The sequence below is a fragment of the Sturnira hondurensis genome, unplaced genomic scaffold, assembly GCF_014824575.4.
Source record: "Sturnira hondurensis isolate 20B ecotype Veracruz unplaced genomic scaffold, ASM1482457v3 Scaffold0008761, whole genome shotgun sequence".
Taxonomy (NCBI): domain Eukaryota; kingdom Metazoa; phylum Chordata; class Mammalia; order Chiroptera; family Phyllostomidae; genus Sturnira; species Sturnira hondurensis.
In genome coordinates, this window is record NW_028081392.1 from 2,608,161 (window position 1) to 2,633,341 (window position 25,181).

Genomic DNA, 25,181 nt, shown 5'->3' on the forward strand with positions numbered 1-25,181 from the left:
TACAGTTATAATCTTGCTAAAAACTCAATGGACACAATGATATTGTGATATATGTTAACTATCTATTTTGCAGGATCTGGAATTCTTTTTCCTGCAATAAATAATGATAAATCGGGGTTGCTCTGGTACTCAGTGGTTTGTTTTATTTTTTTTAAGATTTTACTGATCTACTTTTAGAGAGAGGGGAAGAGAAAGATAAAGAGAGAGAGAGAGAAACATTGTGATGTGTGAAAGAACCATCAACTAGTTGCCTCTGACACACCCCCAACTGGGGACCTGGACAGCAGCAACCCAGGCATGTGCCCTGACTGGGAATACAACTGCAACCTTTCAGTTTCCAAGCCGGTACTCAATCCATCCATGAAGCCATACCAGCCAGGGCTATTCTTTCAATATATGATATCTGGTGCACATAACTGAATGCTTACCTTTCAAAACTAAAATTCCATTCCTCTGATTTAGCCAAAATTATTAACTCCTCCATTCACTAGCTCTAGTAAATTTTTAGGGTTTTTTAATATTGGCAAAGACAGAGATGACTTGCCAAAAGTTCACAGTCAATAAAGTAAATAATTTTTTTTTAAACAGTAATGGATTTCCACACATATTTTTGCCCAGATTCTATTTGCTAGAACACTGACACATATTTTTATTTCCACAGAAAATGATGTAATTAATTAGAAATTTCTCAAAATAAAGATATATGAAATTCCCTTCTGACCCTTTCAAATACAGATGTGTCCAGAGCAAAAGAGTTACATTAATTAACATCAAAACACATAAATTCTGCCCCGGCTGGTGTGTAGATTGAGCACCGGCCTGCGAACTAAAGGGTCACTGGTTTGATTCCCAATCAGGGCACTTGCCTGGGTTGTGAGCCAGGTCCTCAGTATGGAGGGTGTGAGATGCAACCACACACTGATGTGTCTCTACCTCTCTTTCTCCCTCTCTTCCCTTCTAAAAATAAATAAAACCTTTTAAAAAATACACATAAATTCTTTCTTCTATTCTGCATTTAAGATGCCTATTTCAGAGGTATAATACACAAAGGAAACATAAAATACTCATTTATTTCGCTTGTAGAAATCTTCAAAATTCACATTTACAGTGATGGGTAGAAAATATCCCAACATAAATTATAAATCCTGAAAATAGTAAAAACTTTTTCTTTGTTAAAATGTTAAATGTATTGGACATTTTATAGAGTAAATTCCTCTTTAACAGTTAAGACCCTCTCTTTCAACATACCTTTTATTTTTAAAGGGGTTGCTGAACAATTTTCCAGAGTAAAGATGAAAATCACTTGCTATGGAATTCCTTTTTTCACTAGGTCATTTTGAGCAGAAACACACACACACACACACACACACACACACACACTCTTTGAATACTTTGCCAAGACTGGGTGAATTCATTCTGGTGTTACTCCATCTTCTAATACTTTTAGTATATGTGCTGTTGAAGCGAGCACCATGTTCTAATACTTTTAATGCTACCTACGACATCTTTTCTGCTGCCATATGTAATATAAAGTATGACTGTACTGTTCTCAAAAATCTAATAAACTTGCTCCTCAAAACTATAAAATTAGAATATTTAAAAAATAAGTTCAAAATGTTTAGAAATATTTAGTTTTTAAAGAAAAGTATTTGTATGTCACCTTCCCAAGAACAATTTATTTTTAATTGTTGGTAAGAATCCAATGACTCTGTGGGCTGGATATTTTTTCAAAAGGTCTACTGTACATATAAAAAATTTCCAAAAATGACTTTCAAAACACTAGGCTCATGAAATTTTGCTTTACACATTTCCTAAAAGCATCCAAATCTGGATAATTTGGATGATTATAAGCCTTATGATAGTAAAAATGCCTAAAAACCATGCAACAACAATCTCTGATAAAATACATAACAGCTTAAGGTTTTTTTTCAATAATAGGTTGATTTTTTTAGACATAGAAAAGGTCCTGTAATAAAATGGAAAATTAGCTTAAGCTTAACTTAAAATTAGTTAATTACAATGCACAATACAAATTAGTTTCTGCAAATCCTTACCATCTATTAGCGTGCCTGAATCAAAATCATATTACAGAAATGTTTAATTATGTCTTCTAACTGAAGCAAGGGGTATAGGGCAGGCAGTTAAAAATCCAAGATTGTTTTTGGGGATGATGAAGGTTAACACATGAAGAACAGACAGTTCTGCCCAAAAAGAGTAAGTAAACGCATCAGCACAATCTGTTCAGCCTCCATAGCACGTTTGCTATGACTTACCACAGCAATATCCCATTTTTTTAATACGAGTATCTCCTAAAACAGTTTTTAAAATCTATGTACTCCTTCGCACAATTTTCCAGTTGACAACTAAAATTTTTTTAACATAATAGTTTCAACAGATTTAGTTCTGTCATACTGAAAATAGTGGTAATTTCTGAAAAATTACTTTTTAATGTATCCACCGGACTCCAAGTACCATAATGATTTGATGCCCATCATCATCTACTTAAAAAAAAGTGCATGAAAAGTGTTTTTTATTCTTAACAATTTTACATCATTCTTTTTGTCCCTTGGACTTCCATTTTCATTCTATTCTTACCCTAAAACAGTGGTTCTCCATGGGGTTGGAGACATGGAGTCCTGGGGAATGGTGGTGAAGATTTTGCCTACAAGAGGACATTTGGCAATGTCTGGAGACATTCTGATTGTCACAACCAGGGCAAAGGGTGCTAGTGGCATCCACTGAGTGTGGAAGATACTGCTGGACATCCTACAAAGCTTAGGACAGTCCCTGACAGCAAAGCATTCTCTGATCCAAACTGTCAATGGTGCTGAGGTTGAGAAGCCTTGTCCTAAGGTGATGTATTTCTATGCCTAGTCTATGATTTTAAAAATCATATTATACTTCTCTACAACAAAAATAACTATATAAATTTATAAAATATAAATTTCCTGTAATACTAAAGTGTGTTAAAAATGTCTTTGGAATGCCTAATTACAATCATCAGTAATATAGTTAACCTAAATAACATGATTAAACAATCATTATTAAATATAAAAAGTGAAAATATATTAAAATGTTCCTATTGAAATGGATGGGGCTTATTTTTGTTGCTGTCAAGATAGTACATTTGTGAATAAATGACTCGTTGCTAGAATGAGACAATTCAGCTCAGTGATAATTCTATTTTCACTTTTATGGTAGCTAAGAAACCTTCTACACATAAATAAGAGATGGAAAAGGAGTTCTGTTGGAATATTGTCACTTATTCTGTGAGCTCCTTCGTTCTTCCATACATAAATTACACAGTTATCTCTTATTAAAAATTATTTCAGTGATCTAGACTTGAGTAGATTCTCTTTAAACATTGTGAAAGTCAAATAATTTAAAGCCAACTGACTTGCAAAAAATTTGTTATATAATCTTTGAAGACATTTACTCTCTTAATACCTACAGCTGCTGGGTGACCCAGAGATTTTTCAACCCCTGCTTTACTGTAGATTGAGTTAGGCCTTGTTCTGTGAAGAGCCTTTGGGAGCTCCTCTCCAACAGGAGAACACAACTCCACTTAGCTGGTCAAGTTTGGGGAGTCACAGGAGAGATTCTGAAAATTAGTGAGTTACCCTGGAAAATCCATAAACTGCGCCATAACCATGTCTGTTTATCAGTCCACCATGAAAATGCAGGCATGGCTGTCACCAACAGCCTAAGGCTTGTCACACCTAAGCCTAAGCCTAGGTCTCTGAAACCATATTATGGATTTTATGGAAATTAGATTTTCAATAAAGAAAATGATCCAAATATGACTAAAATTCTCTGCATTACTCCCTTACCTCTTAGATACTCTGTACTGTGCTGTGGTCAATTTTCCAGTCTCAGGGTCATGTACTGTAGCTCGGCTCAGCTACAAAAAAAAGAGAAAGGACAAGGACTTACTCACGTAGCAGGCAATTTTGGACTTTGTTTTGTTTTGTTTTGCCAAGCCACAGGTGATTGGAAGGGTTCAGATTGGTCTGGATGGTAGGTAATGGTTTCAAATCAGCAAAAAACATTTAGAAAGGTGGCAATTAGAAAAGCCACTTCCAAATCAAGAGAAAACGAGTTGACAAATTTTTGTTGTAGATTTATTGTCCTTTCACTTTTTTTAAAAAAAATAATCATTTGAAGCTGTATGTAAATGATTTATAGCACTGGTTTCACAGGAACTTTCTCAGATCTAGAAGTTTAATGTTCTTTAAATATTTTGACAAAAGAAAAATTAGCTGTCTTTTTAAATTCATTTTTGAAAACTCTCACCAAGACAAGACTGTTGTTAAGTCTCTCTGGCTAAGTATAAGGCAACTAAATTCATAAGTAATAGCAGTTGGAAGAGAGATCAGAAAAATAACTCTGTACTTTCCACTGCCAACTTTTAAGTCAACAAGTTTTTTTTAATATAAAAACTCCAACAGGAGGAATACAGATTACTCCAAAATGACAATGGTATTTTACAAGACCTTTGAACTAATGCCAACAAAACCATCATGAAGGATGGTGAATTCACTGCAGCACTTATGAACGTGAGAGCGCTGCAGAAACAAAGACTACTCCCAGATTAACCCAGGCTGCTTCTTTTTCCCCCCCAGCCCCTCCTTTGGCAAGAAAGGGAAAAAGAAGAAAAACCTAACAGGCCATTTCCTAGATATTTAATTCCTGACCTGAAGGGAGATGCAAAGCCTGTTAACTCCCTAAAATTACACACCAATTAAAGATTAAAAACACAACTTCTAGTTTAAAGGAAAGACCTGTGAAACACAAAGCTGTTTATCCATGCATATATAAACAGGTGGTGACTTGAGCTGGAGACTGAAAATGACCTACTTCCTTCAAATGAATAATTCCTGTAGGATGTACAAAACATTCATTAGAGATCAAAATATGCAGCATACATATCTCTTACCTTTTGCTAATTCTGTAATGTACCGTCTCCAAGTCTCCTGTTATTGGATTTGAAATGGTGGCTCGCCTCAGCTGTGAAGCCAACCATCAAAATACTTGCATTACAAAACAAAAAAAATGAATCACATTTACCCAACCAGTCAGAATTCTGGGATTTTTACAATGGAAGCTGAAAAGAGAAAATAACTCCAGAGACTGGTTCCAGTCACCTTGTGTTAAGCTTTGAAAGCCAGTGATTTCTTTAGGTTTTGTATTTTTTAAAAAGTTATTTAAATTTTTTTTTACTTTGCATGAATAAAGAGTACACAAAAAAGATTAAAAATTAAACTTCTTTCAATGGTTAGATGTGACAGTGAAGAAAAATTTCTAAAATGTGAAGTTTAATTTAGTTATCAGAATGGCTATTTGCAATTAAAGATTCATTCCAAACTTTTGATATTAATTTTTTTATGATGATACTGCTTTGCAAAGGTTAATGTTCAAATTTTGTTTCAAGGTCAATCCTGTCTTACTTCAAGATATGTGCTCATATATATTTTACATAAACAGTAAAATAATCTTGGACTGAGCACAATGTAAATGAAAAAACCTCAAAAATGTCAAAAACATGAAAAAAGATGACAGGAAATAATAGTTTAAACTTTTTCTAAATGGAGGATGATTCTGTAGTTAACAAAAAGAATATGAAATTTTTACTGCTACTGAATCTGTTGATCAAATAATAGCATCCCCTTTGAAGACTTTGGCCTCCAAACCTTAACTCTTAATAACTAGTTTACCAAGACACTTTGGTTTACTGACCACATCTAATGGATCAAAATAGAAATCCAAAAGAGAATGCTAGACTATGACGTAGTTATAAGTAAAAATTTATAGGAATTCATGTGTAAAGAATCCATATTTACTAGACCACCTTTTCCATTTTTTAAAATGTAATCGTTGGTAAAGAACAAAAAGTAGCAATTTGGAAAAGTAGTAAAACTTAACAAGATTCTAACTTTAAGGTCATTCTTCAGTACAGATATCCAGATAATTCAACCTTTATGATATAATGAGGATCAGCAAATGATAGCCCATGGGCCAAATTCAGGCTGCCACCTGCTTTTGGAAATAAAAGTTTTATTGGCATATAGCCACACTCATATTTTCTATGGCCACTTCTGCACCACAACATTAGAGTTGAATAGTTTTTGACAGGCTGTGTGGCTGCAAAGCCTAAAAAATATTTCCTATCTGGACCTATAAAGAAGATATTTGCCAACTCCTATGTTATAAAAGTGCAAAAGTATGCCTAGCATTTTACTTAACAATCTCTTTATGAAGGTGATGACAGTTTATATTTTTCTATCAGGAAGACTAAACATGTTTTAATAACAAGCTAATGGTTATTAGACCATTATGATTTAATGGTTATTAAGAGCATAAAGGATAGTCTTTATCACATTCTCAAAAAAGAGAATTTCTACACTCAACACTAAGTTTATAAGATGGCATTTATGTTAAATTGTTTTTCCTTCTTTTTACTTTTATTGTCACCCAAGGACATGGTTACCGATTTTAGAGAGAGGGAAAAGGAGGGAAGAGATAGGGAGAGAAACATCAACATGAGAGAGAAACACTGATTGGGTACCTCTCATACATGTCCTGACCAGAGGGAGTGAACCCGTAACCTAGGTACGTGGCCTGACTAGGAATCAAACTCATGACCTTCTAGTTTATGGGACAATGCTCCAACCAACTGAGCCACAGTGGCCAGGGCTAACTTGTTTCTGTATTAAAATAAATGATCTATGGGTTGAAGTCAGAAAACTGTGATGTTAAAATTAGCAGGAGGATGCTTGCGCCAAATTATGACTTTCTAGTAATAATATGCCTAAAAGGGAAAATACTTCAAGTATTCTTTCAGACAAAAATATGGAAGAATGAAAAAGGTGATTTTTGATTAGTCTCTGAAACTAAAGGACTCTGAAGCAGATANCTCATGACCTTCTGGTTTATGGGACAATGCTCCAACCAACTGAGCCACAGTGGCTGGGCTAACTTGTTTCTGTATTAAAATAAATGATCTATGGGTTGAAGTCAGAAAACTGTGATGTTAAAATTAGCAGGAGGATGCTTGCACCAAATTATGACTTTCTAGTAATAATATGCCTAAAAGGGAAAATACTTCAAGTATTCTTTCAGACAAAAATATGGAAGAATGAAAAAGGTGATTTTTGATTAGTCTCTGAAACTAAAGGACTCTGAAGCAGATAAAAAAACTTTTTCAGGAAAATGCTGAAACAAATTTGTTAAATGTGAAATAAAAATCTCATCCATAATTTTCATGATTAAAAGCTTAAACCTATTTCCATGTGTAATGTTATTAACCAATGTCATTCCAATCAATTTAATTTAAAAATCCCATTTGCAAGATATGTTATTTGTGTTGATAACAAACTGAGGAACAACTGGTACAAATACAGTTTAGTTAACAACTCCATTATGTTGTGGCAACAATATCTATAAATCTGTGGGTTACTGCCCATCAATTATCATTTGTGTAATCTTGCAAAGGAAAAACTGATACACAGGTATAGTAAATTAAGAAGAGAAAAAGAAAGTTATTTACCCTTGGTTTTGCTAGATCTTTGACAATTTCAATTTCTGCATCAGAAATAATATCATGGAAGCGAATAATACGAGGTTTGTCCCACTCATCCTCCTGTTTGGCTGGAGCCAGAATGAATTTGGGATTCCGGTTTCCATCATGGTAGCGGCAAAAGAGTTTTTTCTGTCTCCGAGGAGTCTAAACATAAAGTTAAAAAAATGATAACGATGTTAGAGTAGTAATATTTTTAATGCATGATCACGCTTGTGTATCCAGAGAGTTATCTGTGGAAGAAGACACAAAAGGAACAGCTCCTCGGCAAACATTCTACATCGAACAGGACCTTCAGTATTTAGAAAACTTTATTAATGATTAGTTTCTAGGAGAGCAATAGGAGGCTTTAAATAAGAAAAAAAAGGAGGATTTCTCTTTTAACCCTCCTCTCATCAAAATAAAAGTTTTGGTGTTATAAATATGAAAGAAATATTTATGAAAATATTAAATGAATGATCAGCATTGCTCCAAATGCCACAGAGTAACTGGAAAACACCCAAAAGAGAAAGTTTCTAAAGTAAAACAAACAAAACAAAACCTAACCAGGTTTTTCTAAGTAACTCCCAGTTAGATGCTTGTGGCCCAATAAATAAATAAATAAAGCAAAGATGAAAATGGGTATCTCTGAACGACAGAAAATAAGTTATTAAAAAAAACAGGTGCTTTTATTTAGTGGGTATTTAAAATAAGGGGCCCAGAAAGCAAATATTTCCTTTTAATCACTTATGTATTATATTAACTAAAGTTATTGAATGACTGATTTTCTCCTGATTAAACAAGTATGTCATATATGAAGTAGAAATAATATTAAGTTTTATTTATTTTTACTTATATTTAGAGAGAGAGGAAAGGGAGAGAAACATCAGTGTGTGGTTGCCTCTTGTGCGCCCCCAAGTGGGGACTTGGCCTGCAACACAGGCACGTGCCCTGACTGGGAAACAAACCAGTGGCACTTTGGTTTGCAGCCTGCGCTCAATCCACTGAGCCACACCAGCCAGAGCAAAACAATTTGTTTTTGTTTTAATTATTAGTTAACATACTAAAATGAATAATGATTCATGTTTGTTCTCATATACTTTATTTACCTAGAGTAAAATCCAAAGTTTTTTACCAAATAAATCTTTCATATAATGATGAGATTAATTTATTCTGAGAAAAACGATGCTTTGATTTTGGGCAGGGTTGACATCTGTGTGTCACATCAACAAACTGGCAAATCAGCAGTCAAGTTTTACACTTAGAGTTCTATTTTGCTAAGAGTTATAAAAAATGTTCACTATTAGAAATTTAAACACTTCATTAGATATTTGATGATATTATGAAACCACTGTGAATTTTCTTTATGTGTGATAAGGGTGTTGTGGTTATTTTTTAATAGTTCTTATCTTCAGAAGGTACTAAAATATTCAGATGTGAAGCTTTAAATACAGTTTCATGAATCTAACTAACTGTTATCATCCTTGTCTTTACTCATTAGCTACTCAAAGCAAAAGCAGGCATGTTCTTCCAGGACTCCATGAACTTCAAACTCTCAAAGCTGTCAATACAGACATGAGCTACTTGTCTTCTGTCAGAGGTTATGCTGCCAACAGCAAGTCATCAAGTATCAAAAGCTATCAATACCAAAATGTAAAGCCCAGCTTGAAGTTCATTAGCTTTAGAGAAAAAGTTACATACCATTCCAATGTTTACACTTAAAAATACTTTCTTTAAAAATTCACTATTTCACTTCCTTCTATATATGCCTACATTCAAGTGAACACTAGTACCACATTATACTCCTCAAAAGAGAGTTCCATTATCCGTTAATGCTGAGAAGCAACGAAAACTCTCTCCATAATACACATTACCATAAAAAGGATCTGAAAAGTCTTGAGGCTACACAAAAACCTATGTCTGTTTCCCAGATTTGAATGCTTTTGTTTTTGGCCTATTATCTACTACCATCCTAAACCACTGGTACCCAAAGTTATAAATACACAAATACAGATACACAATTAAACAAAGGGATATTTATAGATACATCTTAGTATTTTAAAGAATAAATGTCTTTAATCTTTAAGTTTCTTGAAAGTCTTTCTGCATTTTTAATATTTCTGGACTAGATAAACATTTTACTAAGCAATCCTGTCAAGGTTACTAGGAGCAAAACCACAAGAGATTATATAGATGAATTCGTTGTTTCATAGGATGAATTAGAATGGTGTATTGTTTCTACTTAAGACAGCTGAAATCTCTTTTGTATTAAGATAAAAGAAAAAAATTGACCACTTCCTTTAAATTATCTGGTCCTTTGCCTTTTGAAAGGGTAGTATAAAACTATAAAAAGGGTAGTATTACCAAGAACACATGTAATGGTATATAATTCACAAACATTATTTTAAAACTATTTTACTGACGGAGCATATTAAGTGTGACTCACAAAAAAAGGTGATGTGGCACACTATAAAACTTTATGCAGTAATTCTGATTTTGATCATATAGACAAATATAAAAATACTCAATTCTCTCTAGAACTATGTACACACACATGCACACATTCATACACAATGGGCTTTTCCACTTTACCATTTTGATACCCTCCCCACGGCACAGCATTTCGTACTTCTGTCTCTCTGGCAGGTAATCCACAGCAGCCCCTTTTTTCTTCAGTGTGGTTTTCTGATCAGATTGGTCACCTGAAGCAGACTTATTGGCATCTTTTTCTTTAGCCATTATATACTCAAAATATTTCAAGTTACCATTAGCTCTCTGATGTTCAGGATCTAGTAGAAGAGAAAGAGTATGTCCATGAGTAAGCTTACAGTTGTTCAAATATCAGAATACAATAATATAAATAGAGGACTGAACAATTTACCTTCCAAACCAGGAAAAGGCATTAGTAAAAATTATTATGCCCAAACAACAGGTGTAAACCAGTACTGCTCTAACTAAAGCAGGATATACAGTCACCCTATATAAAAGGGATTCTGGAGACAGAACCAGGCATTTAGTTCAAAGCAGCAACTACTGCTTCTACTTTGAGAACTTACTAATTAGCTAGGAACTACATATGATCAATTTGATGTCAAATGAATTTTTAAATATTTCTCATTCTTATTTTAAGCAATGGAAAAGATTTTTCTAACACTAAAATGTAATTAACATGGGAAGTTCAAAAGCAACCTTTATCACGGATTAAGTTATAAATGCAGAACAAAGCCTACTTCTGAGGGCTGAATGGATTTTAGCCCCAAAATTCTAAATAAGACAGAAAAGAAAAACTAAAGATATAATTTTCAAATAAGCCAGAATCCACTAATTGTCTCTAAATTGCTAGTCATAATTTTTAGCTGCCTTATTTAGTAAAGGGAAAGAGAACTTACTCCACCCATTCAGGAGAAAACACACACATGAACACACAAAGAAAAAAGGCAGAACAGCATGCAGAAACTTCACTTGTGACATTAGTTGAAGTGTTTAGGAAAAATCTAGCCTTATTTGTAAAATATTTCTTGTCTCTGAGAAACTGCTCACAATATACACTGTGATACACAATATGAGCCTAATTTTGTAAAAGAAAGGGAAAAGTGTGTGTGTGAGGGGGGTATACACAACAAGGAAACAAAAAACTCATAGGTATCTTTGGGCGATTGAATCATGGATGACCCTTTTCTATCTTTTTCTATTTTTAAAACTTTTGTACCATGAGTTAAAATTTTTAGGTCAAGAGAAAAAAAACCACTGGAAAATACTGAAAAAGGAATACTTGAATAACTCAATTTATCACTCAACTAATAAAATCACCTAATTATCAAAAGTTCACTTTCAGATGACCTATATCCTTTTAAGCTGTTTCACTCTTCTGATATATACATATTTATCTACTCGCAAAATAATTCTTTAAGTTTTAAGGCTTCATTACATACTGAAGGCCACCTGAATTTATTAGCATACAACTCCACCTCCAGAGATTCTGATTTAGTGGGCCTGGGTGGAAACCAAGGAATTTTAATTTCTAATAAGTATCCAAGTAATTCTGATGACACAGTCCCTGAATGATACTGAGAAAAATACTACATCTCTATTTAAAATACTAGTGGTAAAATCCTCTTAAGATATCACATTTTTCTAACATTTGAATATGACAAATATATTTTCAATGTATTTATTTCAAATCGCTCTTTTTGAGTATGAAACACAAGTAACCAAAAACATCCTTTAAAGGAAACTGGTTAATATTTAACATGGCAACGTGATAAATAAGCATTTTCAACTGAGTTAGCTAGGTAAGGTTCAGTTTTGATATTCCTGAAGAGCACACAGCAGAGAAACACAGTCGCTGCTGCAGTACCATTAGGTGAGAAAAAGCAGTTGCCATTTATTTAGAGGATAATCAGAAAGAGAATAAAATATGTTTGATAAATGAGGCAATTGAATTCTAACAAATAAAAAGTAGCAAAGCTGTATGATGAGACAGATATTCAAATATATCTGTATTATATATACCCTTGTATTAGGCCAAGTTAACATACCTAGTTCAAGAAGCTTCTTTGTGAGCAAAAGTGCCTTATCGAGGTCTCCTTGCTGGTACACTGCATAGCTCAAATAATCTAAAACAGAGACTTTATCAATGGTAGAAACCTCGCCTTCCTCCAGCTGCTTTAGTGCTTGTTCCATCCACAGTTCTGTATGGTAATAATCTGCTTCTGTGTAGGCAACTTTACCCAACTCAAAACAGTCCTCGACAGTTAGAAAAGATTTGTGCTTTACTCCTGTGGAAAGAAAACACAGGACTTTAGGATTCTTAATACTACTCCACATTCATTTAGGACAGCAATTTTTGACCTTTGTCAGCTCATGGCACACACAAACCAATTACTAAAACTCTGCAGCACACCAAAAAACATATTTTTTACCGATCTGACAGAAAGTAGGTATAATTTTGATTCATTCACACTGGATGGCTAGTGTTGTATATGTAAGGGAAAAGAGGTCAGTGCCCCAGACTAAACAGGTATTGCACGATTTAAAAGTTCTTGTAGCACATCAGTTGAAAATTGCTGACTTAGGATTATACAGATTTCATTTGAACTTCACAACAATACTCTGAGGTAGGAAAAGCAGGAATATGTTAAATCTATAGACAAAAATTTACAAGATAATAAAACATAGCAAGAACCACACAGCTAATAGGCACATGGGACTTAGCTATCAAGATGTCAATTATCTTTCACTGACTGCCTGGTTTACTTTACTTAGCACTCACCTGTAAGTGGAACCTAATTAACAAAACAAACTGGCAAGCAAAATATGGCCAGAGACATTGAAATCGACAACAAAGTGACAGTAACCAGAGGGGAGGGGAGGGGTAAAATAACATGGGGAAAAAAGGGAAAGGGACATAAATGAACATGTATGAGGGACCCATGGACGTAGCCAAGGGGAGGTAGGATTCAGGGTGGGAGGTGGGCGTGGGTAGGGTGGGGAAATGGAGACAACTGTATTTAAAGATCAATTAAGAAAGAAAGAAAAAAATGTTAATTATCAGCCAACAAACCAAAATAAAACATCAATAAAGTTGAAGCATGCAATTTTTCTAACACAGCAAGAATCACCTTATTATACATATTTAACTTTCTCCTAATCAATAATCTGGGCAAGAAATGAATGAAGAAGAGAAGCAAACCTGTCAACTGGACCCTCCCCTGCTCTTTCTCCTTTCCTTTCCAACAGTTTCAGTGATATGTAATTTACATACCATGAAGTTCACCCATTTAAAAAATGTAACAGCTTTTGGTATATTCACAGAATTGTGTGACCATTACCAGTCTGATTTTAGAACATTTTCATCACCCAAAGAAGAAACCCTGTAACCATTAGCAGTCACTACCTATTTTATCCCCCTATCCCAGGCCTAGACAACCACGAATCTATTTTGTGTATCTATAGATTTGCCTATTCTAGTTATTTCATATAGGTGATATCATGAAATATATGGTCGTTTGTGACTGCCCTTTTCACTCAACATAATGTTTTCAAGGTTCATCTATATTTTCCAAGGTTTTCACATACTTTTTATTGCCAAATAATACTCCACTGTATGGACAGACTACATTTTGTTTATCACTTGAGGGACATTGAGTTGTCTCCACTTTTTGGCCTTTATGAGTAATGATACTATGAAGATTGGTGTACAAGTTTTTGTGCAGACAAACGTTTTCATTACTCTTGAGTAAATATACAGCAGGAGAATTGCTAGTCAGACAGTAACTCTCTGTTTAACACTTTCAGGAACTGTCAAACTCTTTTCCAAAGTGGCTACCCCCCATTTTACAAACCCAACAGTAGCTGTATGAGGGCTCCAATTTTTCCCTATCTTGTTATTGTTCATCTTTTTTATTACAGACATTCTGGGGAGTATGAAGTGGTCCTTCATTGTGGTTTTGATCTGCACTTTCCTAATGATGATGCTGAGCATCTTTTCACATGCTTATTGTCCATTTATATATCACCTCTAAAAAAATATCTATGTAAAGCTTTTGCCCAGTTAAAAATTTGGTTGTTTTTATTATTAATTATTAGAATTCTTTACATATTCTACATACGAGTTTCTTATCAGACATATGATTTTCAAATATTTTTTACCTACTCTGTGGTTTGTCTTTTTCACTTTAACTATTTGTGATGCTTTATTCCAGTGTCTTTTCACTTTCTTAATGATGTACTTTGAAGCAAAGAGGTTTTAATTTTTATGAAGTCTAACTAAATATTAATATTTTAAAAAACATTGATCCTTACTGTCGACTATACCAAAAAAAATCATCTCAGGTTTTGCAATATTCCCACACACAATCTAAAGAATAAAGAAGTGCACACACTCCAAAATTACAAAGTATATGATATAAAAGCCCACCATGAGCAAAATAAGAAGAAACTATTCACAAATAATATCAGACATCCCCCAAGATCTTTGGATACAGGTATTATCAGAGTAAGAATACAAAGTAACTATAAATAAAATGCTTAAGGGAAAAAAAACAGAAAATAAGGACATATTAGACACCCTAAAAAAAGAAACAGAATTTCTAGAAATGATAAATACAATCAATGAAATAAGAACTTATTGGTCAGGTTAAACAGCAAGATAGATAGAATAACAAACTTAGAAAACAAAGCTGAATTAATTACCATGGGATTAATGACCCAAGATGCAGTAGAGGAGAGATAAATACAAAGGGCTAGTAAAAAGCAAGGAAGAAAAAATAAGAAGGCCTAATTATGTCTACTTGGAGTTCCAGAAGAATACAATAGAGAGAATGTGGGAGAGGCACTATTTAAAGAAATAATGGTGGACAATTTTTCAGAGTTAAAACATATGGAACTTCAGATTCAGGAAGCACAAAGAATCTCAAGCCAAACAGATTGCATGTGATGGCTTCTTAAGTATGTGGTTTTTTAAGCAGGAGGTAAATAATTCTAAAAGAAAAGTCTAAGGTACAAGGAAGAATGATAAACAAAGAAATTGGTACACATATGAGCCATTCTAAATTACAGAAAAGTGAACTATCAGATAGGCAAAAATCTCAAAGTTTGATAACATTTTTGATGATGCTGTGGGGAAATAGGGACTCTCATAGATTGCTAGTGAAAATGCAAAATGATGCAACTACTATGGGAGGAAATTGGGACAGTATTAGCAAAATTACCTATGTATTCACTCTTCGATTCAGTAGCATCACTGATAGGAAAAATATCTCAAAGATCACTTAGCAAAAACACAAACACCATATGCACAAGGTTACTGGCAGCATTATTTTTTGAACAGTGCTAGACTGCAAACGAACCAGATGTACACCAATAGAGGCCTAGTTAAACAATCTATGGTACCTCCATGAAACAGTGTAACGTGCAGCTATAAAAGGAAATGAGGAGGAAATGAGGAGGATTCCTATATATCGATATGATATGAAGTGATATATAGGACATAATCAATAAATCAAGACACCAAAGTACAAAAAGTATTTATACCATGCTACCTTCTGTGTTTATGTTGAAATGAAATAGGAATATAAATATATTTGCTTATATTTACCAAAAGAAACAACAGAAATAGACAAACTAATAAAATAGTAGTTACATATAGGAAGAAGGAAAAGAAACAAAAGTGAGATATCAGTGGATCTTATTATTCTACTCTGAAATTTTAAAGAAAATAAAAAGTTTTTCAAATAATATGAGAGAAGTGGGTAAAGGTTGTCAGAAGGTAAAAGATGTATCTTTCAGTTATTAAATAAGTCCTGGAGCAAAAAAGAAAACTCATGGAAATGGACAACAATGTGATTACTGGGGGGGTGGGCGCAGGGAGTTGAGCGGAGGTGGAAAAGGGTATAAGGGGGATAAATGATAATAAAAAACAATAAAAAAACAAAAATAAAATAATAAAAAAATAAATAAGTTCCAGGGAATGTAACACACAGCATGGTGTCTATAACTGAAAGCTGCTGAGAGAGGAGATCTTAAAAGTTCTCATCACACAGATGAAAAATTTTGTACCTATGAGTGATGACGTACATGTCATCATTTCACAATATATACATACGTCAGGTCATTATGTTGTACACTTTAAACTAATACAATGTTATATATCAATTATATTTCATTTTTTTAAAGTTTTAGGGTGCCTCCTTGTTAATAAAAACATTAATAACAACATTTTGCTGTTTTAGCTTTTACATGCTTTTAGCCCATTTGATTCTCATGGCAATCTAATGAAAAGGTATTATTTCAGACCCCAAAATGGATACTGCCCACTATGCCACTTAGAGTTCCATGTTCTATATTGGACAATATGTTACCACGCTTCACTGCCAACACATTTCTAAATAGATTAGATATTTAGAAACCAAAACAATATAAAAATTTTGAACAGAAGAGGACAAAGACAGGATAAGAACTGAAAACTTAAGCCTGTGATAAATTTGCTTCCAGTAAAAAAGATACAGAAGAGGAGAAAAAACAAGAGATAAGAAGGAAGGAGAGGAGGAAGGGAGAGGCAGAAGAAGTTTCCCAAACTTTTCACATCAATGTGGGAAGTAATTGTGCGACTCATGGTGGTTTAGCATTAGTGTCAAAATATCTGGTCTCCTATCCCAACTTCTCTGACCTATGTAAATGGAGGGCTACAGCATTTTCATAGATTAGAAAATTCTGTATCATTAAAATGGCAATGCTGCCCAAATTCTCCCCAAGATTCAACACAATCCCAACCAAAATTCCTATAGGCATATTTGTAGAAACTGATACACTGATTCTAAGATTTATAAGGAAATTCAAAGAATTTAAAATGGCCAAAGCATTTTAAAAAGAACATTAGTTGCCCTGGCTGGTGTAGCTCAGTGGATAGAGCACATGCCTTGGTTGCAGGCCAGTTCCCAGGAGGGGACACATGAGAGGCAACCATACATTGATAGTTCTCTCCCTCTCTCCTTCCCTTCCCCTCTAAAGATAAATAAATAAAATCTTTTAAAAAAACATAGTTGGAGGATATATTCTCTAATACTTGATTTCAATACTTTATAAAGCTTACTTTATATTTATATGTTACTTTATCACTCACTGTAGTAATTCAGACTGTTTGCTGGTGTGTAAGGATAGACATATACATCAATGGAACAGACTCAAGTCAGGAAATAGATCAAATGATTTTTGACCGAGATGCCAAGGCAATTTAACAGGTGAAAGGAAAGTCTTTTCAATAAATGTTGCTTAACTATTCATATTTTTAAAAACAAACATTGATCCCTACTGCCTACCCTACAAAAAAAATCAACTCAAAATGTATACTATAGCTTAATGTGAAATCTGAAACTATAAAACTTCTAGAAAAGAAACAAACAGTTGAAACTTTGGGAGGCAAAGATTTTTTAGATATGACACCAAAAGTATTACCCCAAAAATAAAAAAAATATTGATAACTAAACACTAACTTAAAACTTTTGCTCTTTGAAAGCCACCAATATGAAAACAAATAGACCGAAGACTTATTAAAAATATTCCAACACATTTATCTGATAAAGGACTTATAACCACAGTAGAGGGCTCTTAGAACTCAAAATGACTAAGAACAGATTCTTCACCAAAGAAGAGATATGAGTGACCACTAAACACATGAAGAGAAGTGCAACATCATAATGCAAATTAAAATCACAATCAGATATCACTAAAGTCAGGAACACACCAAATGTTAGCGAGTATGTGGAGGAACTGGAATTCTTAAACACTGATGATAGAAATATAAAATGGTACAACAATCTGGCAGTTCTTAAAAGTTAAATGTACACATACTATGTAACCCAGTAATTTCACTCCTGGGTAACTAAAAAATTAAAAATTAAAAAATTAAAATGTAAAACTAACAGTAAGATATAAAGAGAACAATCCCCCCAAATCAGAGAAAAAATACTGAAATAAATGAATGTAACTGTAAAACACATTGAGGGCATAACCATTCGAATAACATGTTTTTAAAACAGTACTTTGATCCTATCTAGTACAATGTATTCTAAGGATAAAAAGTACAAAGAAATAAAATGCATTCAATAGTCTTAATGTCCTTAATAATACAGGTACTATTATTTTGAAATTACCTTAGGCATAGTATAATACAAAGAAGTAATTATGTTAATGTCATTGGAACCAAGAGTTTCGACACAAAAGAGATGTAAGTACAAACCTTATAATCTTAAATTTAAATTATTAGAGTTAATAATATGAACTCACATACCTCTATCTATTGGATATGCCTAGAAGCAGTGCCAAACTCAATAGCAATAAACACCCCAAGAACCTAGCCAGACTCTGCTCCCTAAATGTCATTCCCCATTAAAAAGAATCAAAGCTCATTATAGAAATGTCTAATTCCTGCTCTAGGATAGAGATTTATAAGGTAAGCCTGGAAAAAAATTGGGACACAAAGCAAAGAAGTTTCCCTGCCAGCAAAGAATAATAAAATCATTTCAGAAAGACCAATTAGCCAATCTAAAGAATTCTCCACTGACCTAAAATGGGATAATCTGAACCCCAAATGGAATAATGAATATAACTGATTGAAAACTGATACAAGAAAAAGAATCAAAGATTTACCTGCCTTTCATGTATAAATCATACCGTTCAGGGTAACCAAGTGGTTCCTGCAAGAAAGTTCTTATTTACAGAATTCCAGCTAATAAAAGAAAAAGAATGATGGAATAAGAAAAGTCACCTTTTTGCAACCCCTCATGAAATAGTTCTGGGCAATGATCATCAAAGGCTGTCAAATCCATTAGACAAAACTCAGAGAGAACTTCACATGGAGGTATCAGTCACCCGCACCGAAGCTCTTCATCAATCAGTATCACAAAAAGTGTTATCAGGTCATGCAATTCAACAGAAAGTTCAAAGCACCACCTATGGAGTTAACTTAAAAATGAATCTAATCAAGCCTCAGACTAACCAGTTGGCAGGAAACAGGAGTTAGAAGAACAAGTTAATCACACAAAAGAAGAAATCAGGCAACCTCAAAATGTGGTACATTCCACAGGACATATGGCCAGGTTTTTCCAACTAATCAATGAAATGGGAGAAAAAAGGATAAGGAGGAAAAATAAGAGAGATTTAAGAGAAAAAAACAAAATATGCAATTGTAAAAAGACATATCTGAGATCACCAGAGAAACTGAGCATTGACTAAGTATTAAATAATATTAAGAAAATATTGTTAGTTGGTTAGGTTAGATACCAGTGGCTATATTACTTGTAAAAAGGACATAATTAACCAGTTAGATATGCACACTGAATTACTAATAGATAAAATGACACAATGTCTAAGATTTCCTTTTAAAGCAATCCAGTAAGAATAGCAACAAAAAAAGTGGAGGAAACAGAGAAAACAAGAATGGCAAAGTGTTACAAACTTCTGAAGTTGGGTAATAATGGATAAGTAAGAGGCTCATTATATCATTTGTTTTTTATATTTGATATTTTCCATGACAAAGTGTATTATAAATAACATCAAAAAGGAGAAAGTCGTGTCCTATAGGGCTCTGAGTGAAAAGGTTACAGAAAGATATAGAGTACGATATATTATTTGCTTAAAGTGTAAAAACACAATACAATAAATGTATTGTAGTAAAGTATAAAAGACGAAACAATACACACCAAGTTCAGAAGTCATTACCTCTAGAAAGTGAAGGTACACATGGGGCTTTTACACATAAATGTGATCTTTTACTGTTAACAACAGAGAAAGGTTTGTACAAACCTTTAGGCTTTGTACAAACAAAGCCTAAAAAGATTTATTAGTTCAACCTAGTGTTATTTCTACCACTTACAGGATATACTATCCTTAGGAAATTTCAGTCTCTATACTTATAATTAATTTGCATGAAAAGGAAAAGTCCGTAAGAACTAGCCCAAAACAGTGACTTGAAGAAGAGAATTCAATGATGACACACAAAGTGCATGAGAAAAGATGAACATTGCCCTGATGAAAAACTACACATATTCTCAGAGTGGTTTACTTTCAGTCATTCTCTATGAAAGTCTTACCAACTGATCTCTAGATTAAGGCTAGGTACTCAGAGGAACAAACGAATTTCCTAAAAAACACAACAAAATCAAGTTTAAATATTCAATGCCATTTTGAAGGGAAGATTAAATAAAGTTTCAAATGAAAAGAAATACAGGAAACTAAATAAAATTTATTATCCCCACATACACAAAATCTGCTTCTTTTGTGTTCTCTATTTTTTTAATGGAATCCATCTAGCTGTTGAAGCAACCAGAAACTCCTATCAAGTAAACCATCAAATTCTACTATTCCATCTCCTAGGGAGCTTGATAACCTGCCCACTTCTCTCCATACCCACTAGCTACCAATGTCATCTCATATTTAAATTTTTACAACAGCCTCCTCCCCAATTTCTTTGTCCTTATCCCAGGTCTCAGTCCAATCTCCACTCTTCGGGCAGAATATTTCTAAAAACTTCCCTGGTTAAACTTTTCAGTGGCTTCTCCTTACATTCAGAACAGTAGAAACCCAACATGGCTTACAAATCCCTGCAAGAGATGGTTTTGCTTATTTATGTAGCCTCATCTATTGTCCCCAACTCATTCACTCATATCCTGAACAAACTACTTGTTAGATACCTGATATTAAATGCTCTCACCTCCTCTCTGGCCTTTATATATGTTCTCTTGGATTAGAATACTTTTCTTAATGTCCATTTTTCCTCTTTATCCCTATTTCCCTGGGTAATTCTTATCTATTATATCTCAATGTTTTGATTTTTATTTTATTTTTCCATTATTGTTTGCATTCAATACTTTTTTGTATTAGTTTCAGGTGTACAGCACAGCAGATAGACATTCATATAGGTTACAAAGTGTTTCCTCTGATGGCTCAAGTGCCCACCTGCTACCATAGATAGCTATTGCAGTGTTAACTATAATCCCTATGCTTTACATCCCCATGACTACCTTGTACCTACTGATTAGTTATTTCTTAATTCTTTCACCTTTACTAACCCTGTCTCCGCAATACCCATCCCCTCTGGGTATCTGTATCTATAGAACCTCTGGGTTAAGCCTGTTTCTATTTTGTTTGTTTATTTTATTATTTAGATTCCATATATAAGTGATATCATGATACTTGTCTTTCTCTGTCTGGCTTATTTCACTCAGCATAATACCCTCTAAGTCCATCCATGCTGTCACAAATAGTAAGATTTCATTATTTTTTATGGCCAAGTCATATTCTATTATTTATATGTACCACAACTTTTTTATCCATTCATCTGTTGATACACTATATCTTAATGTTTTTAATGTCACAGCTTCCAGGAAGTCATTCTTTACACCTCTTCTCAAGCCCAGATTAGGTTTCCTTCCATGTGCCTCCACACATCCTCAATAACCCCCATGCAGGCCTTCATCATACTGTGTCCCAAGAATGTAGGCACCCTAAGGGCAAGAGCAGTATCAGTCTTATTCATTACTGCATCCCCAGTACCTAATACAATGGCTGGCACACATTAAATAACTAACATCTCTTAAACATATTGATGTTTTAAACCAGAAGCCAATTTTTCAAAATTAAGTCACGATCAGAAGTTTTATATTTTTATTAGAAACAAAATGAAAATTGCAAATTTATACATTTATAGAAATCCAAGTAATGGAATTAGTCCAGCTTACTAGAAATTGTATTTAACATTACATCATGATTAGTTTTCCACTTTATGCTTCACCCCAAAGGAATGGAGATGAGCAACAAAGCATCGTAACAAATAACTCACCCTACGGTACTTTATTACCGAGAAAATCACTTCGGTATGAAGACAAAGGTAACATATCTTATTTCTTCAGTTGATAATGACAAGGAGATAGTAATGGCAGCAAGCCCACAGTCATAGAAAATGACAGAGATGGCAAAAAGTAAAATAATCATGTGAAGTTCAAAATGATTAATAAAATAAGGCTATAACAATAAAACAAACTGTAAAACTTAACACATTTTTAAACAAAAAAGATATCAAAGAAGAAATGACAGAGGAAATTAGGAGTACCTCAAAACAAATGAAAATGAAAACTCAATATACCAAAACTTATGAGACAGAGGAAAAGCAGTGTTAAGGGAGAAATTTATAATTATAAATGCTTATATTAAAAAACAAGAAAAGATCTCAGGCAACCTGTTTACAACTTAAGAAATTAGAAAAAACAAGAGCACATTAAACCCAAAGCTGGCAAAAGAAAGGAAATATTAAAGCAAAGGTTAATTAAGTAAAGAAAAAACAGAAAATTAATGACACCAAAAGTTGGCTTTTTAAAAGTATCAAAAAAATTGACAATCCTTTAGCTGAATCAACTAAGAAAAAAGGAAAATATTCAAATTACTAAAATCAGAAAGTATAGTGTGGGCCATAATACCAATTCAACAGAAATACAAAGGATTATAAGGGAATACTAAGAAAAAATTGTACACTCGAAAGTCTAGATAAAATGGGCAAATTTTCTAGAAACACAAAACCTGCTAAGCCTAAGGAAAAAAATAGGAAGTCCAAATAGACCTATCACTAGTAAGGAGACTGAATCAGTAATCAAAAGTATCCTGACAAAGAAAAGCCCTGGACCTAATGATGGCTTCCCTAGAGAATTCTACAGAACATTTAAAAACCTAACACCGGGCTTCTGGCCAAGATGGAGGCATAGGTGGAAACACTATGCCTCCTCGCACAACCAAGTTTAAAGACAACAAAGTTTTAGTAACAAAAATGCAACCAAAACACAGAAAATTGAACTGTACAGAAGTCTGACAACAATGAACCATTCAGCCAGACCTGTAAGGAGGGCGGAGTCAGTGGCTGGCAGAGCGAGGTCAGGCAGGAAAAACCAGGCAGCGGTTGGCAGATCCCAGGTGTGGGGTGGCAACAGGCAGACCCAGTGGGGGAGCAAAGTGGCTGACCGTGGTCACACATTCGTGCACGGATAAATCAGGTGAAGGAGCGAAGAGTGAGACAGACCAAGGAGTGAGACAGACTGCGCAGGCTAGGGCATCGGGAATTAAAGCTTAAAAGCACCAATTGGAAAAACTTTTGGGGTCAAGGTGCCAGGAGAAGCTCCCAGGCTCACAGAGAGTTCGTTGGAGAGACCCACAGGGTCCTGGAAGGTGCACAGGCCCACACACCTGTTCACCAGGGGGCCCAGGTTTGCTTGTGGGAAGCCGCAGAGGAGACCAAAATCCGAGAGAGCGAGGAACAAACGCCACTGCCCCTCTCTGACCCCACCCCCACATACAGTGTCACAACCCAGCAACTGGGTCACCCTACCCTGGTGAACACCTAAAGCTCCACCCCTCACAGGGAACAGGCGCAAACAGACCAAAACATTATGGCTCAAAAGCAGCCCAAAGCCCCAGAGCCAATACTTCTAAGCGACCAAGAGATAGCCAACCTATCAGATGCACAGTTCAAACCACTAGTGATCAGGATGCTCACAGAACTGGTTGGTTTTAGTCACAAATTAGAGGAACAAATGAAGGCTAAACTAATTGAAATGAAGGGAAATGCACAGGAAACCAATAGTGATGGAAAGGAAATTGGGACTCAAATCTAGGGAGTAGACCAGAAAAAAGAAAAAAATGACCAAACAAAAAAATATGAAGAAACAAGAATTCAAGAAAGTGAAGAGAGGCTTAGGAACCTCCAGGACATCTTTAAACGTTCCAACATCCGAATTACAGGGGTACCAGAGAAAAAGAGGAAAAGCCACAAGTGGAAAACTTATTAGAGTAAATAATAAAGGAGAACTTCCCCAATCTGGCAAAGGCAATGGACTTCCAGGAAATCCAGGAAGCTCAGAGAGTCCCAAAGAAGGTGGACCCAAGAAGGAACACACCAAGGTACATCATCATTACATTAGCCAAGATTAAAATGAAGGAGAGAATCCTAGAAGCAGCAAGAGATAAGGGGACAGTCACCTACAAAGGAGTACCCATCAGACTGTCAGCTGATTTCTCAAAAGAGACCTTACAGGCAAGAAGGGGCTGGAAAGAACTATTCCAAGTCATGAAATCCAAAGACCTACATCTAAGATTGCTCTATCCAGCAAAGCTTTCATTTAGAATGGAAGGGCAGATAAAGTGCTTCTCAGATAAGGTCAAATTCAAGGAGTTCATCACCACCAAACCCTTATTATATGAAATGTTAAAGGAACTTATCTAAGAAAAAGAAGATGAAAAATACGAACAGTGAAAGGACAGCAAACTCACAGTTATTAACAACCACACCTAAAACAAAAGCAAACTAAGAGGACAGCTAGGTCAGGAGCGGAACCATAGAAATGGAGATCACATGGAGGGTTAGCAACAGGGGAGTGGGAGGAGGAGAAGCGGGGAGAAGATACAGAAAATAAGTAGCATAGACAGTAGGCAAAAAATAGATAGGGAGAGGGCAAGAATAGTGGGGGAAATATAGAATCTAAAGAACTTGAGACACGCGATCATAACTAAAGGGGGAGAATGGTGGGGGAGGGGGTGTGCAGGGTGGAAGGGAGTGAAGGGGGGAATAGGACAACTGTAATGGCATAATCAATAAAGTATATTTAAAAAAACAAACAAAAAACCTAACACCAATCCTTTTCAAACTTTTCCAAAAAAAAATTGAACAGGAGAGAATATTTCCTATCTCATTCTCTGAAGCCAGCATTATTACCCTTATACCAAATCCAGGCAAAGACACAAGAAAACTTCAGACCAATTAGCCCTTACAAACACTGATGCAAAACATCCTCAACAAAATACTAGCCAACAGAATTCAGCAGCATATTAAAATGATTATACACCATGACCAAGGGGGATTTATTCCTGGAGTGCAAAGATGTTTCAATATATGAAAACTGATTACTGTAGCACACCACATTGACAGAATAAAAGAAAAACACCACATGATCATCTCGATTAAGTCAGAAAAAGCATTTGACAAAATCCAACACGCTTTCATGATTTAAAAAAAAAACAAATGAAAAATAGAGAAAATTACCCTAACATAATAAATAAAAGATATATTTGAAAAAACTCACAGCAA

At 34.5% G+C, this 25,181-nt stretch overlaps 1 protein-coding gene across 2 annotated transcripts in view; it reads right to left on the reverse strand.

Moving 5' to 3' along the window:
* Nucleotides 1-25,181, reverse strand: part of P4HA1 (prolyl 4-hydroxylase subunit alpha 1) — an 87,677-nt gene that overhangs the window by 32,528 nt on the left and 29,968 nt on the right. Inside the window, exons 6-9 of one of the 2 annotated variants that reach the window (XM_037055869.1) lie at nucleotides 12,094-12,333; nucleotides 10,148-10,344; nucleotides 7,547-7,723; nucleotides 3,831-3,901 (exon numbers count right to left, since the gene is read on the reverse strand). In XM_037055869.1, coding sequence (XP_036911764.1) covers nucleotides 3,831-3,901; nucleotides 7,547-7,723; nucleotides 10,148-10,344; nucleotides 12,094-12,333 — 685 coding nt within the window. Of the gene's footprint in view, nucleotides 1-3,830; nucleotides 3,902-4,936; nucleotides 5,008-7,546; nucleotides 7,724-10,147; nucleotides 10,345-12,093; nucleotides 12,334-25,181 lie in introns of both variants that reach the window. The other variant, XM_037055868.1, reaches the window with a different exon arrangement.